Here is a 24,870-nt window from a genome sequence, read left to right as displayed (position 1 = left end):
ATATCAAGATAAACGTAAAACAGCAGCAGTTATTTTATAAATGACGCGTTTAGCCTGCACAATCCATGTTGCCACATATGCAATAGTAGAAATTGTCAATTTTGTTAACCACACTTTTTCCAACAGCGGTTTTCGTCCAAAAAATTTTTTTTTTATAACATTCTTACTTACAAAATGTCCATGAACAAATTCATGCACCCACGAAATATCTACAAAAATCCACCGAACTTTAAGCAATTGGCCGTAGAATTTCCAGAGTTTAAAAGACATGTACGTATCGATATCACTGGAAAAGTTCAGTTTGATTTTAAAGATCCTGAAGCCTTAAGGGCCCTGTCCCACACACTTTTGCTGAAGGACTTCCACTTAGACGTGTGCATACCCGTTAACAAACTCGTCCCTACCATTCCTTTGCGGTTAAACTACATTTTATGGATTGAAGATCTTCTGGATTTTATAGGAAGAATTGATCACGTTGAGGGGATCGACATTGGTACTGGAGCATCTTGTGTCTATCCGTTGATAGCGGCACAGAAAAATCAGTGGTCAATGCTGGCTACTGAAGCTGACACAGGTAGCTTCGAGCAGGCCAAGCAAAATATAGTATCAAATGGTTTCCAGCATTTGGTTAAAGTTGTTCAAGTTTCAAAAGATATCTTTCTAGCAGGAGCAGTGGACGCTGATAAAGTCTATGACTTTTGTATGTGCAATCCACCGTTTTTTGCTAGCACCCAAGAACTGCATCCATTTTTCAAAGCTCGCACACAAAACAGGCCGCATCCGAAGAATGCATTTGTCGCAAGTGTACATGAAACTGTCGCTAAAGGCGGCGAAGTGGACTTTATTCAGAAAATGATCGCTGAAAGTACGCAGTTGAAAACTCAAATTAAGCTGTATACTACAATGGTGGGTCAGAAAAGCAGTTTACCTGCTTTGAAGAAGTGTTTGCGTGAAGCTAAAGTGCACAGCTTCAAAGTAGCGGAGTTTTGTCAAGGAAACACCACCAGGTGGGGTTTAGCTTGGACCTATCTGAATCACGATTTAAGAAAAGCATCAGAGGAAGCAAAGATAGCGACCAAGTCTTATAAACAGCGAGGTCCTCTGCTTTATGACTTGGAAGGGGAACAAAACACTCCGGAAAATATTGTGAAAATAACGTCTATGTTCCTTCAATTATTTAAGAGTCTGCAAATGAGCTGCGAAGATGTGAGCAGGAACAAACTTCATCCTCGGTACTTTGTGACTGCTTCTTCAAACACTTGGTCCCATCAGAGACGTAAGCTCAGAGCAAAGCTGAGACAAGGACAACTAGCAGAATCGAAAACTATTGACGATCCTGCAGACAGTTCAGCAGCAAAACGATCGCTTGATGATTTACTGTGCGAGTCAACTTGTAAGAAGTTAAGACTCAGCACCGACTCTGAGAGCAGTGATCATGCCTTTTACAAGTTTATGTTTGCAATTAACTGCCTAAACAAGAAACTTATACTTGAATTGAATACTTTGGATAACAATGTTGACAGGGAACCGTTACACCAAATTATGCAATTCATTAAAAACAATTGTAGAAACCTAGTAAACTAAGTCGAATTTATGGTTGGTTGTATTCTTTACCTTTCCTCCCCAATTTTTTCAAATAAATTGTAAAGTCCACAGTAATAACATTTAATATTCAACAGTCATATATCGGAAATGCATCCTTTGATGTTCTATGCTAAAATACAGGTATAGTATATTGAGTTCCATCTTTGTGGCTTCTTCAGGTCTGCTAATTACACTTTTGAATATGTCTTTAACTATGAAAGCAAATCGTCGTGCATCTTTCAGCTGGTCTAATTATTTCGTATTTTGACCAGTTCTTAAATGAAATGTTATTTTTTCTGACGTTTGAGTTCAACAGAGCGCGATTTAAAGAGTAAACAATCTGTTTACAGCTTGGAGTTGAACTAATATGTACTGTTTGTCAGTTAGTAAAAAACATATCTATTTAAAACCAAACATTTAGTAATATGAAGAGAGCATATATTATGTGTAATGTCCTGCCTCTATTTGTCATCACTCGCACTTGATCCTGCAGACGGTTTATCCTCTAATAATTTTTGGAAATTGATTCCATCAAATTTGGATGAATCTGCGTTATTTGACGCGTGTGCCAGAAAAAGCTCCTTCAGAAAACTCAGTTCTTTGGTGAGAGTCTTCACTTTTTCCTCCAGTACATAATTCTCGTTCCTTAGCTCAGTGACTCTATTCACAGTCTCTTGAGTCTTTTGTTTGGACTTTACCCGGCTCCTTTTGACTGCCTAAAAGTTCAGAATAATTCAGTTAATTCTTAATATAATAACTTATGATCATGGTGTTATTACCATGTTGTTTTTGTCCCTTCTCTTACGATACTCATCCGAATCCTCACCTGATTCGGGTCCTTCTTTCTTCACTCGACCTCTTCTGGGCATTCCGATTTTGCTAATTGAGCAAACAATGATGGATTCAATGGATCAGAAAGAGCAGTTTTCATAGGAGTGTTATCATACAATCCTAAAAGAAAACATTACAATCTAGGTACAAAATCTTAGAAAATCAACAAATGTCATTGTGAAGTTTACCTTTAATCCGACCTTGATTAAAATTCGCTGCTCTTTCTACAGATGCTCATATATTTATATACTTTATGTCTATCGGATTTTGGCGTTCCTTTTTAATTTTCCTTTAAAGTACACTTAAAATAAAGCAAATTTAGGGAAAAAATATGCGGATGGTCCATAACCTAGTCTTTTGTGTCACTTCACAATAGTATGTACAGAGACAAGTACAAGTACTTGTCTCTGGTATGTAGTCTGTGCTCACTTCCTTGTCTTTAAAGACAGGTGTTTACGTTGTCATTTCTAATCCACAGAATATCCCCCTGGGGTATGTTCTGTGTTCTAATCTAACCCAGGGTAATGATACAATGAATATATTTGAGCGTATTCATAATACAACGAATATGTACATTACTGCTAATAGCCATCTACTGCTAAACACGTTAAAAACTTTAAATATTACATATTGTGTATCATACAATACGTACTGAATACGTATTCATTTCATAACATTCATAAATTTTATTTTATTTTCATTTTGGTATGTATTATTTCATTCCCTTCATGGATCCCCTTAAACCTGGACCAAATATTGCGTTCTGAGTGCTACAATTTCGATGTCCTTACACACTTAAAAATTTAAAATTCCCGCTTCTAACTAGCCGATAACCTATATACCTGTTTTCCAGTCAAAGCTTTCCGTTATTGACGGTCAGCCGGTTGTGGCGCAACGCGGTTCCAAGTTTCAGCACCGCCACCTCTCTTATTTCACTTTCTTTATGGTTGGCAACACAGACAAGGAATCGACTATTTTTATTTATATATTTAGTTAATTATGTATTTTGTCTTTACTAGACACCAAGTTTAAAATGCCAGCTTTGTGTGTGACTTGTGGTAAAGTATTTTCAACTGATACTAATTGTAATAGACATGAAAAAATATTTGATAAGTTCTTGTGAGAGCAATATATTTAAATGTTTGCAAGGATGCTATATTTCATTTGAATATAACAGATTTCTGCGATATCATTTGCGCAATTATTTATTTTAAGTAGTAGTAAAATTTAATTTGTTTATTTGTGTCTAACTTTTACGCTGCCTTGTCTTCATTTTGTAGAAACGCATTTTGTTAAAACCAAATATATGGGATTTTGCGCAAAAATAAATTGTAGAGAAAATTTAAGTAATACAATTTTTTCAAATATCATATTTTTTAGAAAAGAAAATGGACACAGAAAAGTTAGTTGACTTTTCGCTTAGTCATAAATACGTTGAAAAACCTGTTCTTTTTCATAGAAAATAAATAAAATAGTTGTTTCTTTAGCTAAACACTCAACAAACAAAATTTGGGGTTTGATTAGAAATACGGCAACCTGCGACATCAATCTCAACAAAACAAGTGTCAACTTACTGCTTAACTTGTAGTTATAATTGTAGTCACCAGGGGGGCCCGAACTTTTGAACTCGTGAATAAGGCCGATAGTTTAGCTTCTCTTCGAGTAATTTGTGCTTGTCAACTTCATTAGGCAATCGTCCATTTTGAACAATTTATGTGACACTCATTGGACGCCGGTAATATTAATAAACATAGGCAAAAAAATCAGTAATCAAAAAAATATATACTAAATTCAAGTAAGTACATGCTTAACAGATATTTCTAACATACTCCATCATTTATGGTTTAATGGTGAACACTAAAAACATTCGCCAGGTAGTGACTTGATTTAATAGACTTTTGGAGGATTCCTACGTCCACGTTTTATATCTTCGTACGGCTTAATTGTATATCTTTGGTGTAACTCGTTGTTCAGTATTTAGCGAATTATAGTAAATTCAGTTAGACTAAGTGATGGGGATCATGTGCTGGAGTTTAACGCCCTACAACATTGCTGACTTGTAAGAAATATTTATTTACGATGACCCCCTTCGATTAGTTGCTCAAAAACTTTCTCTTTTTCTTTTAGTATTTATGACAAACTTTTAGGTGGTAACAAGTTTTGTTTATGGTTATTCCATTCTTGTTTACACTATGCCTGTTACTATACTGTTAGTATGGTTTGATCAACATTTTCCAAATACTTATACCTAAGTCCTAGGTGAAAGTAGTTGAAGTTGAAAATTGCGTTGAAATATTGTGGTTACTTTGGAGTACAACTGTTCGATACTTTGATTTCTGTACTAAACTTTATAATACGGTATTATTTTCCTACTGTGTCAATGCTCGATATGTATACAAGGTGGCAAAATAACATGACAAGTTCCTATAAAAAAACTTTCTACATACCCCCCAAGCAGTAGGTCGGTGGAATACGGCGCTGAAAATATGCTTTATTAAATAATGTTTAAATTTGGTTTAATTTGATAAACAAATATGTTAGGCTTGTTATTTGATAAAAAAATAAGCCTCCTTAAAATACGGTATTTGAAACAAATTTTGCTGCATTTATTGCTTCATTTTTAAAACCTTATATTATTATGATAAAGACACTAGAAAAATATTTTATATTAGGATTCATAGGTTAGTTATACTTGTGAAATAGCTTATGCGATATGCCATAAGCCCTAACAACTTTCCTTAGTTGACCAACCCTTACGTACGTAATTGGTTGGCGCCAGGAAACAAAAATAATAAAAACTGAGCCAACTCAGCCATCTGTCCCACACTTATAAGGATGGAAGCTCATCTAAAAATCATGGATTCTCGGTAAAGTTTGCATATTTTACAGTTAGGAAGCATAATAATTTTATGAACCAGTTATGAAATATTGGACAAGCTTTCAAGATGTTATTTTCGCTTAACGAATTATTAAAATGCGTTTTGTTAAACATGTTCAAAGCTGATTCGCGACATAAGCGAAATTAATTAATGGTATAAAATATTAAACCTTCCAGCAGGTTAGAGACCGGGGGACTAGGAGTTGTTAAAATTGGCAACTGATTTTTCGCTGAGGAATCAGGAGTTCGCAAATCATGTCTCAATTCAAAAATCATGGGTTTCGCATTGGGCACGCCCCAATTTTTATCCCACCCAATCAATAGACTTTGCGCAGACCCAACTTATCTTAGGTTTGAAATCGATATTACAATTTTGCCTCTAATAAGCCTGGAGTCGGTAAACGGATGTAAAAAATATCGTCTGTTAAGAAAAAAATGTTTTCATAATATATTCTTGTAAAATTTTATAAATTTTCCGCATTCCGTTTTTTGGATTTTCTTCCAATGAAGTTAACAACCGTATCGAAACATCATCATAACAGTAGGACTAGCCCGTGTCCCATGCATCCGCATGAGTGTTTCTGTTGGTTGGAGATCTGTCAGTTCGTTCGATCCAACCAATAGAAACACTTTCCTATCATCGTCCCATCGTATAAACGAATGCATGGGACACCGGAGTAATATTTAAATTTTAGAGTCTGTCAAAAAATGTTTTTGCCATGCTCTTGCCATTTTAAAAGACCTAAAACTTTTAAATAAATTGATAAAAGATGTTTCTTGATGAGTTTGGGTTAATCAGTCAATAGATACCAGCAAAAAATACTATTTTTCTTAGACCAACGCTTCGGCTATGTTTAAATCATCCTTAGGGCTAAGCCTAATTTAGTGCTTTTCTGCCATGAACAAGAGGGTCGAGAGCATGTCACTAAAGGAGATATAGTAGGCATATTCGTTATTATTACCTTTATTCCAAACTATTTTCTTTAAGCTTGTGTTTTGGATTTTGATTCATTGCGCACTACTTAATAGCCATAAATCCCTTGGGAAATAATCAGCACTACCACTATACATTTAATTAGACAGATTCATAAGGAGTAATATAAAACAGCGGTGGAAAAAGTATTCTTCCATTTTAATATATTTTGCCTGTTGCAAATGTAACGGGTGAAATTAAAATTGGCTTCAAAGTACTTTCAAGCAGTTACAAGAGGAGTTTTGCACTTTAAAATTCATGGAAAAATTCGAAAATAAAACATTTATTAATCGCTGTTCGCGTCGCAAATAACTTGCCGTCAGGTATTTTGTACCTTGATTGAACTTGGTATTTTCTCAAAACGCTATAGTTTTAAGTGTGACATGACTTTGATTGCAATGTGTCGCATTGAAAGCGTCGATTATATTTCATTTTCTGATTACCGTTTAGTCCAGACCCGACGAATCGGACCTAAATGTAATTAATTAGAAATCGAAGGTATTTAGTGTTTGGAAATAACTACTGCAGATTAAAATCCCAAGGATATACAGCGACATCGAGATCTCTGCATCAAATGATTTGATCAGAAATCTAAATAATTAAGCAAATCATAATAATCTTACAGACGATGGCGGAAAATGACGAATTAGATTCTGGAAATCCTCTAATTGGTGAAGATCAGCTGGATTCGTTCGATGAGACAAACGGAGCACATGATGAGTCTCTTCTGAATGATGCCGATATGGATGTTAAGGATGATCCGGAACTTGAAGCCATCAAGGCTAGAGTTCGGGAAATGGAAGAAGAAGCAGAAAAACTGAAGCAGTTGCAGAGCGAGGTTGATAAGCAAATGAATTTGGGCAGTCCTCCTGGAATAAGTGAGTTTGCGATTGCATTTCAACTCATACGCATAACACAAATTTTGGAAGATCTTTGCCTCTATTTATTCTGCTTATTAAATTTTGAATATTTTTTTATAGCAAGTCCATTAAATATGTCAATTGAAGAAAAAATGGAAGTGGATAATAGAAGCATATACGTCGGTAATGTTGACTACGGTGCAACTGCAGAAGAACTGGAGCAACACTTCCATGGATGTGGCTCAATAAACCGTGTAACAATCCTGTGTAACAGATTTGATGGCCACCCCAAAGGATTTGCTTATATCGAATTTGGAGACAGAGACTCTGTTCAAACCGCAATGGCAATGGATGAATCATTGTTTCGAGGGAGACAGATTAAGGCATGACCATTATGTTTAAAACAATTTAGTTACGAACGAATAACGTTAAATTCTAACGAATTACATTAACCCTTTGCATCGAAAAACCAACCATGAATAAAATAAATACACGGGTCCCGAATGTTCTCCCAATAAAATCGTTCCGAATTTATCTAAAGAAGCACCATGATTTTAGTTAAAAATCCGCTCGACGCACCGTTTTTCAATCTTTGTTCTCGCACTTCACACTTTTTCACTTTGCTTATAAGTAACTAACAAGTGTGGAATCTGCTTCATACTCACATGTTTCAGTGTCTTAGATAAAAATATATTACGTTGTCCGAAAGGCTATTTTTTTATACATAGTTTAATGATTTGTGTGCAGGTTATGCCTAAAAGAACAAATCGGCCGGGGATATCCACAACCAATCGACCACCCAGAGGCAGAGGAGTATCGACATTTAGAGGCAGAGGCGCCAGCAGAGGAGGGTTTTATGGATACCGTCCTATGCGTCGACCCAGGTCAGTCGAACATATGAATGTGCAAGAGTGTATGTAAATTTTTAAAACGGCACTTTCAATTATGTATATTGTTTTTTGTTTTGTTTCGGGTTTCTGTGAATAACGTTGCAAAAAATTAAGTACACTCATTTGAAAAAATAGAAACAATGCAAACAATAAACCAATCAATCCGCATTGAGCGTTTCTGGTTAGTTTATTAGTAAAGGTACGAAAGACACTCTAAATATAAAAGTTATAAGGCTACACAAAAAATAGTTTTACATGTAAGTAGATATTGTTTTTGTTTTAGTTTAACCGCTATAATTTTTATAATGCGATTAGCATGTTCTTATCGCGAAACAATTTTTCTAAAAAAATATTTTATGAAAGCCGACATTTTGTTTCTTACATACAGATTGATTGGATTTTGACGATTTTTAAGGTTTGACTAGTTAATTAAAGACAATTTTGATCAGGATGACCAAAAATTGCCATTCTTCTGGATGTGTTGTCTGCTGGTATTCAGGTAGTTAGATAATATCAAACATCAATTGAAAAATATGAATTCTCACGGTGGACAAAAATATGTACAAAAACTGCATGGAAAATCTAGCAACAATGTGTTTCATTGCATCTGTAAATGACGTTCTTCTTATTGACATTAGATAAATAGCTGTTATAGTGAAAAAATGATTTTACTGATGGAACTATAAATTCCTCACTGTTAAGGCTTTAGTGTTCTTCAACAATCAAATATTCAGTTGCCATTGACCATTTGACCATTGACAAACTCCCAAAAGTTGCTTAATGGCAAAGTTGAAAGTCCAAGAGTTATATCAAGAAATTAAAAGTAATTTTTTTGTATGCTGCGGTAACCCTATAAATAAATGACGCCAGTTTTGAATCACCCTGTATGGTCTATACGCATCTGCATAGTATAACGCTTTATCAGCATTATTTCCACTCGTTTTGGAACTCAAACATAAAAAAATCGTATGCAAAAATAAACGAATCACGTAACATCAATTAATTGTGTGTACGATGTAATTTTTTGGCGACATCCCTGTATCTATGATGTTACTTCTTTATTTATTTATATTATGTACGTTATGTTTTCGTTGTTTCTATTTTTTGAATCGAACACTTATTTTAAAAGGACTGATTTCTATACTTTTAGGTCTTACAGACGAGGATATTTTGCCGCTCCATATTGATGGGTAATGTAAGGGAAAATTTCACTTTTTTTCTAGGTACTGCATATTTTTAAGTTTGGGCTGTTTCCGAATCAACTATTTAGATAAAAGTGACCGTAAAAAAAAGGAAAATTTTGGTTTTTAAAAAAATTGTCTGCGATTCAGTTAGTAACTAATAAGCATAGTTCCAAATGAATGTGTGAAAAATATCTGGTCTCATGAACAAAACATTATTATTGTGATTGACTTTCTAACAAATTCAATTTAATGAATTCAGGACCAAAAATAAGAGTTGTACGTATTTTTTACTGTATTTCTGAAAATGACAATTGAATGTAAATCCAATATGACGTACAATAAAATGGCAATTAGACATTATGCTGGGGTTTTCAATAGTGAATGTTTCAGTTTGAAATAAAAGTACTTAAAACAACAAATAGATATATATTTTGGTGACACAAAAATATTTATAGAATACAAAATAAAACAGAATATCTAAGAGTATAGTATTTATGTAAATCTTCATAAATATATGGAAACAATAAGCCTTCTGATTGTTTATTTAAGTTTCAGTAAATCCCTATAGGTCCTAACTAGTAGATTACTTCTAGTACAGTTTCAGCACACCAATACGCGTATAAAATTCTATTTTGCACTGATATATTAGAATAAATACAAGTCTAGTTTTTCTATATTCAGGAAATGCACACTTGAGCGAAAGGAAAAGCAGAATTATGTTCATAAACTATTAATATATAGTCTTGACACTCAAATTTAAAGTTTTTCTAGTACTTTATATTTAATAGCATTTTTTTTCTAAAAAGATTTTTTTCTAAAAGAAGAACCTGCTAGTATAAAATTACTTTTTAGAAAACTTATTACTTACACTATTTTCAATTCACCTTAGCTTCGGCTAATGTATTATGTAATCATGTAATTACATTACGACTAAAGGTTTTTACGTTTTTAAATTTATAGTAGATGGTAGAAACGTCGCTGATTTATGAGCAGATTTTGGTCTATGTACAAAATTAATTAATTAATGCAGAAAATAAACTTTGAAATGCAATGTATGTTTTACAACAGTAAAACAATTAATTATTTTCAAACAATATGAAATTGCAATGATAAACGGATGTTTTGCATGCACACTGTACATACTTATTTGGTTATATGAATATAATATAAAATAAATCTTGAAAAAAATGAAGGAACTCGCTTAACATGAGAAAGCATATAACAGTAAGGTACATATTTTAACATTTTGATTGATACTAGTACTGCTTCGGGAATAAAAACGCAGAGAAAGATTCTTCAACAATTAACTTGAACTACTGGTTTAAGCATTATCCCATTACAATATTTCGTAAAAATAGAATACTATTACAACAAGAGATTAACTGTTTGAAATTGAACCTTGAGTTTTTTTTAAATATAGCATAAATCAATAGTCAAAAACCGACAGTATTAAGCATATCACTGTTTTTCTTTCTAAAGAAACAGTAATTAAAGACAGTTATCAAATTAAGCAATCACATACCTAATTCGAAATAAAACCTCTCATATTTCAGGAAAGCGCCAATAGGAATGTAGATGTTGCTATTCTTTACAGATATCCTCTAGTCAGGCAATCGCCTTAGCTTCTGGAAGGAATTTTTCCCAATATTGTACAAGCTGAAATTAGAAAGTAAATTATGAGGGTTCGAAATATTGAAAAACTAAAGGCACCAAAGATTCGTTTTTACTTATTAATAGAGCTAGACTTTTCATAACAGAATTTGTAAAAAACTACACGGGCACCCGGACTGCAAGCTCAGAAATGGCATCTACACTTATTTCAAATACAATTCAATTAAATCACTAACCTGAGCTTGATGCTTTAAATGATTTTCTAAATACTCGATGAACATTATTTTGAAATCATGTATTCTAGATTTTTCAAATCTGCCCATTTCCTCCTTGATCATTCTAGATATTTTATCGAAACTTTCTTGTCCTCGTTCCACTTTCGATTCCCACTGGAAATATGTATAATGAATACAATCACTGAATGCAGTAAGCACTTTACGTGAAACATTTTTACAGAAAAGCAACATAACATATCCGGCATCCAAAAAAAGCTTTGTTAGTGTAAAATAAAATAAAACTACTGGTTGACTTGGAGGCTTGAGCAACTGCACCTTAATTATGTCGTTTATTTTAATGTGTTGAGAATAAATCGATACGATTTGATATTAAATACATTTCACTTCACTTCTGCTGTCATTTACAAATTTATCCTTCGATGATGCATCGAAATACACGTCTACATTATGTATGTAGCAAAACATGTTTTCATTAAAAAAAATTGTTTATCAATGAATAACCACCGGTAAGTAATCTAACGATAGAGTTAAACACACTGCACAATAATAAACGACGGTACATTGAGAGTATTATCAGGTTTTGAATACTTAGTGCGATTTTGACTTTATACACAAGATACCATTTTCAATGTAAGCTATTTTAGCAAAAACATTGGGCAAGTGATTACAAATGTGCGTGCTAACTCGATCTTTGGTCAATTGCAAAAAGTGTATAAATTATGTGTCAATAACATACCTGATACATATGAATATAATTAATTATTGTTATTTACCTCAACAACTTCTATACTGGCTTGGTCAGCTTTATCCGTTCGGTTCTGAAGACCAAATTTAGCTTTTGCCTCCCTCTTTTTGGCTAGCATCTGTTGGGAATGTTGCCAGTGCTGAAAAAGCTTAGTACGTTCATGGAAGGCATCCCTGACAGCACCCAAAAGACCAATATAATCTTTTAGCAATTCACAAAGAATGTAGAAATCAGTATTAGCTTGTTCTATATGAAGAGCTTCCACCTAAAACAGCAACACTATGCTCAAGGAAATCCTTATTATAGGCGATCAAGTGTGACAATAAACTTATTTTGAGGCAAAGCATTACCCTTTCTTCAGTGTCGGCAAGAAAAGTCAGAGCTCTAGACAAAGAGGTGTGATCTTCGCAGGAACTTAGCATTGCCGCAGATCTAGACACTCCATTAGTCAGGTTTGATAATTCTCTTCTATAGGTAACCATAGCCTCAACGTTACTATGCAGTTTTCGCAGCTGAACCTCCAGCCCTTCAATATGAGAGAGCTTTTCTTCAAACCACTGTAATATTAAAGTTGGTAGTTTAACATCGGCATTTGTTCGCCTCTGCGGATATCTCGACAAAAGTGCGAAATTAGTTTCAATGCAAACCATATGAATACTTACCGGATCCGTTTCATCCATCTTATACGTGATTTTATTAACAGTTTCACCTACTTTGTTAAATAATCGCATCACACCTGCACTGCTCAGAGCTGATGTACTTGTTGCCTTGGGAAGCTCTATGTCTAAAATAAGATTGACACTATTTGAATATGTGAAGGTACTCTACCTCACTTATTTGGGTACGGAAATCCTTTCTTTAGAAATACATTCCTACACCAACCCTGATGTTTGATTTTTAACAAATATTTAGTTAAAGTTACTTTACCGAAATTTTAAAAGAATTTTTTTTTCTGCTTCAGAATGCGCTGTTTTTAATAAACTGCTTGGAGCGTGCGGTAAAGCATCACTTCCTGCCTTAAGAGGTAACAGCCACTGTAGGATGTGAATGTATTTTCAGTTTTGACATTATTTCCACATTAATACATTCAAAAATACATTCGAAAGGCAATCTTTTGATATTACATAGCTGTCCTAATACAAGTATTATCCAATTTTATTTATTATTACATACCGGATTCCAGAAATTCCCTAAAATCTGGATCTAAGATGAGAACAGGATGTTGTGCGGTCCGTCGCAAATACCTTTCCAAAGCAGCTCTCCTCCGTTCAACAAACTCACTACCATTATTTTGAGCAGTTTCGGTACTACTCCCCATTTTTATTTTCGTCATTCCTGTTGAATCGAATTAACTTTCAAAAATAGCTCCGATTCATTTTGTAATAAGGTTAACGCAATAAATGTACCTGTCTAAAGGAAAGGGATTGCCATTAACGCGAAATAATATATAACATTTTCTTGGGGCAAAACAACTCCGAACTAAAGACAAGGGCAAAATCGAATGCAATCATGTTCCTGACTCATAATGTAAAGGAACTACTAATCTTAGATTGGCCTGAAAAGCCATTGCAAGTTTCTACTTTTTTAAAGTACAAATTCTCTATATAAAATTTTTTTCTCCTATAAACATTCAAATAACTACTACAACCATATTAATCTCATTAGCCAACTTGCACAAGTTTCTGGCCAATATATGTAAATTCCGCCTTAAAATATTTAAAGGCCTGAATACTTTAAAGAAATGAAGTACTTATAGATCAATTCTATTTCTTCCGAATTAATTTGAAGATCTATTGATAAAATAAAAAAAATTATAGTACGTGAGAATATATCGTTTTTTCGTTTTAGACAAAAAAGGCTTCACCTCCTAGAACAAGAAGAGTTTTGAAACTTTTTCTTGTATAAGGATTATTTAATCAGTAATCATGTATTTTTAGATTTTAAAATAGGTATGAATTAATTACAGAATAGTACTTTTCAAAATGTACAACCGTTATTCGAGCGATTCATCTAAAAGAAATCGTTTAAAAAATCATGAACTTTGTTTCGTTCCTTTCAAACACTTTGGGTCTTGATAGTTTCCAGTTAATTAATCGTTATTAATTTAAACAACAATGTTTTAAACGGAAGAATGCGATCTATCGTAAACATTAAACTATCGAGTCCAAATTTGCTACTATAATTTTCCACCGGTTTTAAGGAGTAATTTATTGAAAAACAAATTTTTGCATATCTGAAATCATTCAAAATTTAAAAATTTCAAATTTGCATTTTATTAGCTACAAGCTTTGTCAAGGTTTTCAAGATTAGAGCGATAAGAGAAGTATTTTGTATAATTTTTTTTCTTACCAATAACGCTTTTTTCGGGTGCTGGGGGAATAATTCTTCCAAGTTTCAAGTACTTGTCTATAAGCTTATCGTGAAGGCCCAAAAAGTCACTGAACCTTCTCACAACGGAAAATTCCCTGTGCTTAAAAATACGCATATTGGTTTTGGTAGTGATTCGATAGGCGACGTAAGCGCTCATTCCTTCGCCAATCTTTTGAGAATTTCCTATACTGATTTCTATGAATTCATCTCCACTTTGAAGTTCAGCCTGTGGATATCAGTTGGATTAGTTAATCATCATCAAAACAATGATTCGTAAAATAGCAATAAAAACTATGCAAATCTTACAACTACAACATACCCGTTCAGACGGTGATAATACAGGTTCAGAACTAATTGGCACAGATTCCATTTCGCTTCTAGATTCCGAAATATTTAGTTTTGATATATCAACGGGTTCTCTAGTGCCGTTTGTTATTTTTCTTATACTTTCATCAATAGGATCCTAAATTAAATAAAAAACTCCACTGGTATTAACTACGAGTCTAATTAGAAAATACTTAAGCAGCTTCAGTTTAAGACACAGTGACAAGTTTTCTCTTAAAGAGGTTTAATCTATTATTTTAAAGAGGAATATAGGAAATAAATTGCGTTGATTTTCTATATGGTTGACGTTATTTTCTGGGATTGCAAATTTTTGCAGTCTTTTGGAAACTTCAAGAAAGAAGATAAAACGGGTTTTATGAGCAATTTTCGGTGCTGTTTGCGGAGTGCGCTCGCATAATGTGATTTTAACCCATACAGTTATCTATAATATACTAAGCCGGATGATCAATATCCCAGTAAAGCGAATCGATTTGTCATAAATCAAACATTTCAAGTTTAATCATTAATTCCCTGCTAATATTTTCTATCAATCGAAAATTGATAGTGCACTATTGCACGTTAGTTTGCTGTAAGAAGGAATCAATTTGCTTAATGGTTGTTTTAATTGCGCAACATATGAATCAAATATAGCTGAATACACCTGCTATTTTAAACTGCTAACAACACAATGCAATAAGTCTAAATTTGTTGAAATAAAATGTTGAACAGTCAGAGGGTGGACGCTTTGTTAGAAGTGTCAGCGGTAATATTAAGAATAGCCACAATTCACTAAACGTATGACAAAATAAATTGTAGACCAAAAACGACTTATTTGTTGTTCACTTACCTCCCTGGCTGATACAAAAAGATCATTATTCTCGTTCGAAATATCAACGCTTTCAAAAAGAGGGGGTGGATCAACTCTGCCATCAGCCATGTTTCCAGTTGAAGATCCTGCAAAAATGCAGGTTAATCCATTTGTCTAAAGCCTATTCCAAAAATCTAATCAGCAACATTACAATTGAATGCGGCAAAGCGTAAATGATCACTCAATCACCTTTTAATTGTCTTGAAAACTTGGAACTTGATTACTTTGCAGGATTTAAAAATTAATATCAACAAAACTGACAAGTGATATTTAGCTGATTGACGCTGACAAGCCATAAGCAGTGTAGCCGGGTCATAAAAAATTCGATTTAAGTGAAAAAAACAAAACAAAAAATGTATTTACTAAATTTTATTATAGTTTAACTTCATCTCTAAATAAATTCAGTTTTCGGCGTTTCTCCTTTTGATTTAGCACAAGTAGGTAGTCATAAAGGAAATAGTTAATCCCAAATTTGCCTAATACGTAACGAAAAAAAAAAAACATATTTTCTAAGTGATAAAATTACTATGGTGTTGAACTACCGCACAAAATAAGCCTATGAAATCTGTATATTTATATATTTTTGGTCTATTTTCTATTCTCATTTTTTTACTTACCTTCTTTTCATTAAAGCAGGGCGGCAACCATGGCAGCCATATTTGTTGGCAAACGTAAGCCAACTTGTCAACGTTATATTTGTGGTTGGTTTTTAAATTGTGCTCCTCAAAACTTAAAATATATAATGTGGAAAATCCATTACGTTTTCCTTCTTTGAGAATATTACGGGTAGGCTATTCGTTAAAGATATTGACATTTGCCGCAATTAATCTTCTGAAGTCAGGCTAAAGGTAATACTCATAAAAACGATTAAGACCATTTTGCATTTGATGCACTAACTAAACCTTTCCTGGGCTATAAAAATGTTTACTATTTTAAATTTTTAAATATTGCCTACGTGAGAAAAATTGAGGTTTAGTACTAAACGGCATTTTTACACTTTCTTCCGGCAGATAATTGAGCCATAGAATATGAATAAATTTGATCATTGTATCATAGATACAATCTTTAACGCCCTGTATTTCAAAAATGAAGTGTTTTACATTTTACATTATTGAACGTAGAATACGCTGCAGAGGTTATGCCACTTCAGTTTTGTCCACCCTGTACAAGGGTTAACTTTAAGACGACTGTTCATTTGATTTATGGCTGAAATAACACTCACTAATACATGAAATCATGAAGGTATACTTAAAAAGCCTTAATTAATTTATGTAGTACTACATTAAATTGAAAATATATTAAACTAACTATACATTTGTAGTAGAATTAAATGCTGCTATGAAAATTTTATCAATATAAAGTAAACCAGACAATTTAGCGTTCCTCTAATATCACAGTTTCTTGGGGACACAGCTTTAATTCTTTCAGTGTTTGTCGTTCATCAAGAGCTGTTAACTGAAAAACAAAAAATGTTTAAGGAAATCAAGACTTCACAACCATCAGTGTATATGCTTGTATGTGTCTACTATGTTAGAAGCAGAACTAAAATAATTTTAAAAATTAAATAATATGATATTTTGACAAATAATACCTTATTATTTGCTTGGATGATAACATTTTAAGCAAAGAAAATACTTACATCTCTTCGAGGCCAACTCGAAATAACTTTGTATTCTTCACTTGGGTAACCTTGAACAATTAAGAAGTCCAGCAGAACCTATAAAACATTTAAAGAAAAACAGATTTAGTAGATTAAGATAAGAAAAAGTAGATTTAAAATATATGTCGCTATGGACAATATGTTACCCTTAATGGAGTGTCTGCTGTAAATCTTCTTTCGACATTTTCTCCTTTAGGAAGCCTAAATCTAATTTTCGTCTGTTCTCCTTGGCCGGCAACAGGCTCTTGAGGTAACCTACACTCCACTTCTTGGCGCTGTGCTTCTTTTCTCGCTGCGGTTTCAGCAATTTCGTTTTCAATTCGCTTCTTCGTTTCCATCTCCTCTTTTTCTTGCTTCTGTCGTGTCTCTTCTTTTTTCCTAATTTCGCGGAGCAAATATAAAAAAATTATAAACCTATTAATCTCGTCCTGCGTTTCACAAATTAATTTTGCATAATTGTCGTATACTGAAATATTTCTATGAACTGAACTCTGAACTATCCATACCTGTCCGCTTCCAAGCTTGCTCGATATGCCTCATCTTGTTCCCACTTAACCAACTCCCTTTCTGCTCTTTCAGTTTCCTCCTTGGCTTCAACTGCATAACTTTCGTAAATCAACTGCACACACTCCATTAACGTCCCCAATACTTCGTTGACACCAACATTACCTAAAAAAATATGATAATTGCGCTGCAAAAGTCGTATTTAGTAGACGATATACCTTGAAATCCTTGCATTATCATATCGATTCTACCTAAAATAAGGCTTACCTTTAATAACGTTAAACACTTCTATAGACGATCTCATTTTTGCCAAAAGTACCAATGCGGGTAGCCGATCTACTGGTATATCTTTTAGATTGGTAACTGTATGGGGTCCCAAATAATTCGCTATCGATGCGCAAAATTTGTGCTTATTACTCTCAAAGGTAAAGTCCCAGCCCCATATTACAAAGTCTTTTTCTATGACTTGCATTACACTTTCACAGCCCAACAGTTGGGTACAGAACACGTTTGTCAATACACTTGCATCATGGTGTAGATACACCGCTAGGATCTTCCTCTAAAAATATTTTTTGTAATTTATATCAAACCATATTTTAAATATTTTACTCTTAGTAGATGCCAACACACAATTTTACTTGTTTATATTATATTTGACCCACTTTACTCACATCTTTGGCGGGCCTAATGCAGGCTTCTTTTAAAGCCTGCTCTAGAGTTCCTTGGAAAAATAATGGATGTACAGACCCATATCTAGCTGTAAATCTCTCGTTGAATGTTACGGTGCCTATTAATTCGTCTTCAACATTGTCGGGAACTAAAATGTTAGACCAAACTTACAAAAGTATATGTCAGAAGTAGATGTGTAAATGTGATTTAAAAAACACACTGATTATTAAAAGCATAATTGCAATCTTTTGATAGCAATAAAACCCAATCACTATTAACACTTACTCAAGGGCTCTCGTTTCCTAGCCGTATTAACATTATCGACGAAATAATCGTCTTCGACATTAAAAGTTTCAGAAGCATCTTCAAATTCATCTTCATCGCTATCAAGTTGCACAATTTGAGGCATGGACCGTTTTTCCTTTTCTTTCGTTTGAAGATTTTTGCGAATTGTAAATTCATGTTCAGGAAAGCTAGAAAAAAAAGTTACGAGATATACTGGTCTCAGCATAACATTTTAGCCTCTGAACTAAAGCATTCAAACAGTTAGTAGAAAACATGGGTTCAATTTACATTTCTTGATACTGATTCGTCAAAAACCTGATAAATTTCCTACAGAAATGAACATGAAATAGAAGGCCAGATTTGTGGATTTATACAGGGTGTTTCACAACAAAGTTAAAAACTTCATTGAGCTCCAATGTTTCCTGAGTGACAACAAAAGGTAGTTTGTTATAAAACATTAGATCGCAAGTCACCCATATGGCGATATCGCGATGTAAAGATGGCAACGAGTTATATTTTTACTTCGAAGACAAAAAGCATGGCAATCGTATCATGTTGTGGAAGTATTACAATAATAAAAAAATACTTCACTCAGTTTTATCGCATTAATTACTAGAAAACGAGCTAGTTGGCTGCTATCAATTTCAGTGCAAGTGCAAATTAAAACTATTATTGCAAAAATATCAGTTTTTAGTAAAAAAAGATAATTTTTCAGTGAGATTAGTTAAACAATTTTTCCCATACTTCCTAGATACCCTTAGAGAGACAATTATTTTAAATCAATATATACTAGTTACGAACCAAGGCAATATCCCTAATGAAACACCCTGTATAAATATCCGAAAGCAAATCGTCAATGTTCGGGGTCTTTGCCGTCAATATGAATGTACCGTAACAAAACGGATAAGACCATTTTGCCATTTTGTTACACTACGGTCTATGGTTTAAAAGTGTGATTCAGTAACACAGTATTATGAGCCGCATTTTTGTTAATTCACAAAGTGCAGCCTGGTCTATGCAAACAATTTCATTTTATTAAGAAAAATAAAATTGTTACCTTATCCCTGATAAAGCCAACATAGTATTATCATCTATATTTGGCGGCCAACCGCTCCAAATTTGATGTCGAACTGGTATATTGGTTAATGTATACAAGTCAGTCTTAACTTGCAGAATTGTCTTAATCCCTAGGTACTTCAAATCATACGTTTTGTTTTCATACTTGATGTGAAGAGTATATGTGCCACTAAGTTTTTTTGTCACCTCGCTTCTACAAGCGAGACTAAACATATATCTCATGGCTAATAAAAATTGATTCTTAGATTTAAGTAGACGAAGTGCCTGAGAGAGTCGAAACCAAAAATACATTTAGTAGAAAATGTACTCACTCATTTTCTGCTGTAACACCATCATTAAGCGACTTTACGGTGAGAACAAGATCATTTTCTGGCGGCAGCTGTAGAACAGCAAATGTTGTTGAATCATAGGTTGTCATTCGGGCCCAATTCGATAAGTTTTGTTTGCAGGGTGGAACATTTAGTTCATTTTGTATTCTTTGCTTCAGGTCCTCTTAAAAACCAAATAAAGTACTTTTAAATTGAAATAACTCATATGAGAAAAATGTGCTGCATGAAAATCCCACAATACAAATGAAGCACCTATTCAACGAACAGTAGATCCACCATCAACTTACTCAAATTTGCTGTATCTGGAAGTCTTATTTTCACCACCTTATCACAATATTTGATATTAAAATTTAATATTTTGGGTCCTGTAGACGCCCCAGGAGAACCACTTGACGTCGATGCAACGGCAAAGTTGTTTTCCATCTGTGAAGAATTCGACGACACGTCCCGTCTTTTTGCAGGTGATTGGCCTAAACTGTTGCCAACCTCCATCACTTCTACATCACTATCATCCAATACCGGCGGTTTAAACGGTCCAGGAGCTGCTACATCAGAATCATCGTTTTCCACTATCATAACGTCAGGATCATTGTTAGGATGGAATGCTTGAGTGGCAGGCGGCATTACTCGACTTACTGCCCTCTAAAAAATATTATGTTGTTACATAAGCTATGTCAGTTGTTCTACAAGGTATATTTTATCAACATAATTTATCCCATTTTTCAACTTCAACTTGATGCAAAGAGCCAAACAGAATCAATTGAAATGAAAAGATCCATGAGCTTTGAACACTTTGGCACTGCATACATTCTCTATGCTTGTTATTTAGTTATGAGGTACTACTCCATTAAATGCTTCCTGCAGGTCTATACAACACATATACGCTAGTTTGTTGCTTCTAAATGCAAATGGTAGACTGAAGCAAACAATACTCTGTTTTATGTCGTTTTGAAACTCTAAACAATTTCACATTACTGTTGATGAGTTAAAGCATTACATATCTGTTTGGCTCTTTCAATTTGTCGCATCACTACTCTACGGAACGTAAAGCAACGCTGGAAAAAATACAAGCAAATAATAGGCCTGATCTAACTTTGTTATGATCCGGGGAAATATGTATTCACTTGCAGCAAAATCTTTACATCTACGGAATATACATTCGGTTCACTTTATGGGAAGCTAATTATAAAGAAATTTAGAAAATTCGGTAACTAATTTATTGGTCTGTGTAAATATGACGGCATATCAGAGATGACGAAGCTAATCAAATACAAACGGGATTTATTCGTTTTTTAATTGCAGACTTGGGTAAAGTTGCTTTTGAGCCCGAGCTATAAGGGTGGCGTTAGCAATTATTGGAACTTGGCTTCTCTAGAGACCATAATTTAACTTTACATCACTGTCGTAAGTAGGTCATTATTTAAATATAGAAACCTAGAACAAATCTAGATGAAAGTTCAATTATTTAACTGAAACACGTGGTGTCTTCGCGTTGAACGGGAAAATAAACTCTTTGTTGAAGTTGTTAGGTCAATCAATGATTTGACAATTGTACACAAATATTTTTAATTGTCGATGGTGGTAAGTCTACAAAATATTTTTATGGCAATAGTTAGACCTGAATCTTTGGCTTTGCAGTATAACGTTGTAAAACCGGATTTTATCGAAAAAGCTGATATTTCGTTGAGGTTTGAATGTACAAAAAGTTTTGAATTATGGTTGGCTCCTATTGAATTTACCAAGTTTTATCAGAAAAAACCTTTCAGTTTTTCAAAATACCTACTTCAATGTAACAAAGCGTGCACAATAGAAAACAATACATTCAACTTCAGCCGAAAAATCAATACTATGTTCGAAGTTTTCCCTGTAAATCCTTGCATATAACGAAAATAAACTACATGAATTTAAAAAGCAAATTTCATACTAAACTATTATACCAAGAGTAAATAACAAATAGGAAATTATTTTAACTAAAAATAATGGCAGCTCTTTGTACGTTTTCAAAAGAATTGAAAACATTTTTGAGAATGGTTCATAGAACTTTAGGTAATGTCACATACCAAAAGGTCCCAGTTAGTTTCCTCAAGATGATAAATAGCTTCAGCAACATCGTCCACTCCAGTACAAGCCTAAAAAGACAAAAATAATGTCCCTGAATGTGTTTGTCATTGTAAGATTCTTTTTGTAACATCTCATAAACAAAAACGAATGGAGATGAAAATAAATTATTATTTATTAAAGAAAATTACCTGGAAATCGGCTAAAATCACCTCTCTGTTCTCAGACATGGTTAAGCTTATAGTTGTAATTAATTTTATAAAAATACAAACTTAATTTTAACGTGACTAAAAACTCAACACTGGATTTGACATTTGACATAAAACCTCAGTGAATGAGTGAAGTGAACCTCAATATAAATCGGAAGCATGCAAATTTTATGCAGGTTTCTTTATTCCCTTGCGGGCCCTCTATCGGACTCCCCTAAAGTGATTGGAGCTGTGAAGAATCGTTTCTACTAGCAAGTAACCGTTGAATAAAATTCAACTGTAAATTGTGGGTACTGGTCTTTATCTATGCTGTAAATGGATATATTATTAAATGTCGTTGGCAACACTTTTATTTATTAGTTGAGTTTTTCTTTTATAACTTAAGTTATGAGCAATTAAATTAAGATAATCCCAATAATCAAACACATTTTGTTCGAAATAATTCTCGGCCTCGCTCTGCTCTGTCGGTATATCAGCACTCCGCATTGACTTGGTCTAGTATGTCAAAATCACGTCAAAATTAATGACAGTAACGATCTAACCCACACTAGTGCATATATCGCAATCGGCTCCTTGCTTAAATGACATGCGCAAGTCAGTTTGAGGTTACGTTAATCAAAACAAACTTCTAATCATCATAATAATAAGCCTTGTTCCACAGACTACATACTATTGTTGTATGCTTCTAATTACTAAAACGGGTGTGTATATGGTATGTATTAGGACTCGGGGTAATGCTTTACGATGCGATCTGGTACTAAAAAAATCGTACTTCGGTTGGATTTGAGTGAAACATTGTCTTTGCTCTTTGTTTAAATTCCTGACCCTCTACTAGCTCTGTGTTTAAACTCGATTCCGTTGTTATCTGATATTTTTTTAAAGGTGAGCAGCATTTGATGTATGATGACAAATTGCTTGGATTTGAGTGAAATTTTGTCTATTTAAATTCGGCTCCGTTGTTTTCTGCGAACAGTTGAGTGCAAGAGGTTTCTGAGAAGTTTTTTTTTAAGACGGGCTGGCATTTGATAAACAGTGCAACTTTAAACTTCAAGGTTTAGAATCTCCGAAAAAATCAGCTTTTACTTAGATTTGAGTGAAATATTGTCCATTTGAAGCTCGATGTCTTCGTCACACCCAGTAGAAATGAAATAGAAATGTTTTAAAGGCGGGACGGCATTTAAAATTTTATAGAAATATGTACTAATCCTTACTCCAAATAATGTTATCGATTAAACACCAATACCAACATAATATGATCAACAAGTTCCACATATCTTTGATCTGGATTAAAGCATATTATTGCCTTTATGTGGTTGAGTTCTTCGTCGAACTCTTGGTCTATAAACAGTTCTTTATATTCTTATGTTATTAGTAGAATATGTAAAAGTTAAATGAGTTTTAAGGGTCTTTTCTCTCGTGGTCCCTTTTTCGAACCACAAAATATCCCCCCTGTCGAAAAGGGGATTTTTGGAAGAAATGCCACTAAGAAAAAGTATTAGTTAAGGGAAATTTTACAGTAAAAGAACATTTTTTTCTTCAAAATCCTAAAACATCCGAACTAGCTTATTTGCAAGAGAAACACCATGACACCAACAAATGACACAAATTGTCTAACCGGACAATGAAAAGTGTAGTTCAAGGCACAACACACTCGCTTTATATTTACATTATCTATTTTCAAGTAAAAAGGTTCCACAGTAGAACACCTGACTAGTTAAAGTTGAATAAATGAGAGCAAAATATTTCGGATTTAATACATACATCGAACTATCCCTATTGAAAGTACAAAATCCGTTTAAATTAGAGTGTAATTAACAGAAAAACATGTATAACAACGCAATCTTTCTTACACGACATTAAAAAGTGTAGTTCACAGCAGAACACAATCGCTTTATATTTACAATTTAAATTTTCAAGTAGAAAGCTTCCACAGTAGAAACGCTGGGTAGTTAAAGTTGAATAAATGAGAGCAAAATATTTCGGGTTTGATACATCAAACGGTCCCTGTTTGACAAAATAAAATCCGTTTAGATTAGAGTATAATTAACAGAAAAAAAAACATAGATAACAACGCAAACTTTCTTACACGAGATTAAAAAGCGTAGTTTACAGCAGAACACAATCGCTTTATATTTGCATTGTAAAGGTTCAAATAAAAAGTTTCCACAGTAGAAAACCTGGGTAGTTAAAGTTGAATAAATGAGAGCAAAATACTTCGGGTTTGATACATCAAACGATCCCTATTTGACAAAATAAAATCCGTTTAGATTAGAGTGTAATTAACAGGAAAAAAAAACATGGATAACAACGTAAACTTTCTTACACGAGATTAAAAAGTGTAGTTCACAGCAGAACACAATCGCCTTATATTTACATTGTAAAGGTTCAAGTAAAAAGCTTCCACAGTAGAAAACCTGACAAGTTAAAGTTGAATAAATGAGAGCAGAATATTTCGGGTTTCATACATCAAACGATCCCTGTTTGATAAAATAAAATCCGTTTAGATTAGAGTGTAATTAACAGAAAAAAAACATGGATAACAACGCAAACTTTCTTACACGAGATTAAAAAGTGTAGTTCACAGCAGAACACAATCGCTTTATATTTACATTGTAAAGGTTCAAATAAAAAGTTTGCAAAAAAACCTGGCAAGTTAAAGTTGAATAAATGAGAGCAAAATATTTCGGGTTTAATACATACATCGAACTATCCCTATTGAAAATAC

At 33.6% G+C, this 24,870-nt stretch overlaps 5 protein-coding genes across 14 annotated transcripts; 2 read left to right on the top strand and 3 right to left on the bottom strand.

The window, feature by feature from the left end:
* The first annotated feature begins 1 nt into the window (after position 1).
* LOC109540451 (U6 small nuclear RNA (adenine-(43)-N(6))-methyltransferase) lies at positions 2-1,594 on the top strand. Its single transcript, XM_019908847.2, has one exon. It carries the CDS (start codon positions 175-177, stop codon positions 1,582-1,584), a length of 1,410 nt encoding a protein of 469 aa, XP_019764406.2. The 5' UTR covers positions 2-174; the 3' UTR covers positions 1,585-1,594.
* A 55-nt stretch (positions 1,595-1,649) lies between these two features.
* Positions 1,650-2,852, bottom strand: LOC109540457 (CCAAT/enhancer-binding protein gamma). The gene is made up of 3 exons (XM_019908855.2): positions 2,604-2,852; positions 2,364-2,535; positions 1,650-2,300 (listed from the first exon to the last, which is right to left on the bottom strand). The coding sequence occupies exons 2-3, from the start codon at positions 2,451-2,453 to the stop codon at positions 2,046-2,048; spliced, it is 345 nt and encodes a 114-aa protein (XP_019764414.1). The 5' UTR covers positions 2,454-2,535; positions 2,604-2,852; the 3' UTR covers positions 1,650-2,045.
* A 1,152-nt stretch (positions 2,853-4,004) lies between these two features.
* On the top strand, positions 4,005-9,560 carry LOC109540448 (polyadenylate-binding protein 2). 7 transcript variants are annotated; one of them, XM_019908840.2, is made up of 5 exons: positions 4,005-4,150; positions 6,892-7,144; positions 7,247-7,509; positions 7,874-8,010; positions 9,167-9,560. In XM_019908840.2, the coding sequence occupies exons 2-5, from the start codon at positions 6,895-6,897 to the stop codon at positions 9,201-9,203; spliced, it is 687 nt and encodes a 228-aa protein (XP_019764399.1). In that variant the 5' UTR covers positions 4,005-4,150; positions 6,892-6,894; the 3' UTR covers positions 9,204-9,560. The 7 variants fall into 7 exon arrangements, with proteins under 7 accessions (XP_019764399.1, XP_019764400.1, XP_019764397.1 ...); XM_019908841.2 differs by having other exon boundaries at positions 4,005-4,210; positions 9,176-9,560; XM_019908838.2 differs by having other exon boundaries at positions 4,005-4,210.
* Positions 9,561-9,676: 116 nt separating this feature from the next.
* Positions 9,677-15,654, bottom strand: LOC109540446 (sorting nexin-2). Of its 2 annotated transcripts, none has more exons than XM_019908836.2 (10): positions 15,544-15,654; positions 15,334-15,440; positions 14,482-14,625; positions 14,142-14,388; positions 12,966-13,127; positions 12,455-12,576; positions 12,143-12,349; positions 11,821-12,057; positions 11,048-11,200; positions 9,677-10,856 (listed from the first exon to the last, which is right to left on the bottom strand). In XM_019908836.2, exons 2-10 carry the CDS (start codon positions 15,421-15,423, stop codon positions 10,806-10,808), a joined length of 1,413 nt encoding a protein of 470 aa, XP_019764395.1. In that variant the 5' UTR covers positions 15,424-15,440; positions 15,544-15,654; the 3' UTR covers positions 9,677-10,805. The 2 variants fall into 2 exon arrangements, with proteins under 2 accessions (XP_019764395.1, XP_019764396.1); XM_019908837.2 differs by having other exon boundaries at positions 15,506-15,646.
* Positions 15,655-16,579: 925 nt separating this feature from the next.
* Positions 16,580-22,274, bottom strand: LOC109540445 (FAS-associated factor 1). Of its 3 annotated transcripts, none has more exons than XM_019908833.2 (12): positions 22,128-22,274; positions 21,939-22,007; positions 20,166-20,520; positions 19,861-20,041; positions 19,530-19,754; positions 18,473-18,660; positions 18,190-18,335; positions 17,786-18,077; positions 17,521-17,683; positions 17,161-17,392; positions 16,994-17,071; positions 16,580-16,809 (listed from the first exon to the last, which is right to left on the bottom strand). In XM_019908833.2, exons 1-12 carry the CDS (start codon positions 22,164-22,166, stop codon positions 16,729-16,731), a joined length of 2,049 nt encoding a protein of 682 aa, XP_019764392.2. In that variant the 5' UTR covers positions 22,167-22,274; the 3' UTR covers positions 16,580-16,728. The 3 variants fall into 3 exon arrangements, with proteins under 3 accessions (XP_019764392.2, XP_019764393.2, XP_019764394.1); XM_019908834.2 differs by having other exon boundaries at positions 19,530-19,742; XM_019908835.1 differs by lacking the exon at positions 19,530-19,754.
* Between the last annotated feature and the right edge of the window lie 2,596 nt (positions 22,275-24,870).

Source organism: Dendroctonus ponderosae, unplaced genomic scaffold, assembly GCF_020466585.1.
Source record: "Dendroctonus ponderosae isolate FM_Combo_2020 unplaced genomic scaffold, Dpon_F_20191213v2 Dpon_F_20191213_6, whole genome shotgun sequence".
In the NCBI taxonomy this organism is placed as follows: Eukaryota; Metazoa; Arthropoda; class Insecta; order Coleoptera; family Curculionidae; genus Dendroctonus; species Dendroctonus ponderosae.
The sequence above is the reverse complement of the archived record's forward strand: the minus strand, read 5'-3'. Positions and strand labels throughout refer to the sequence as shown.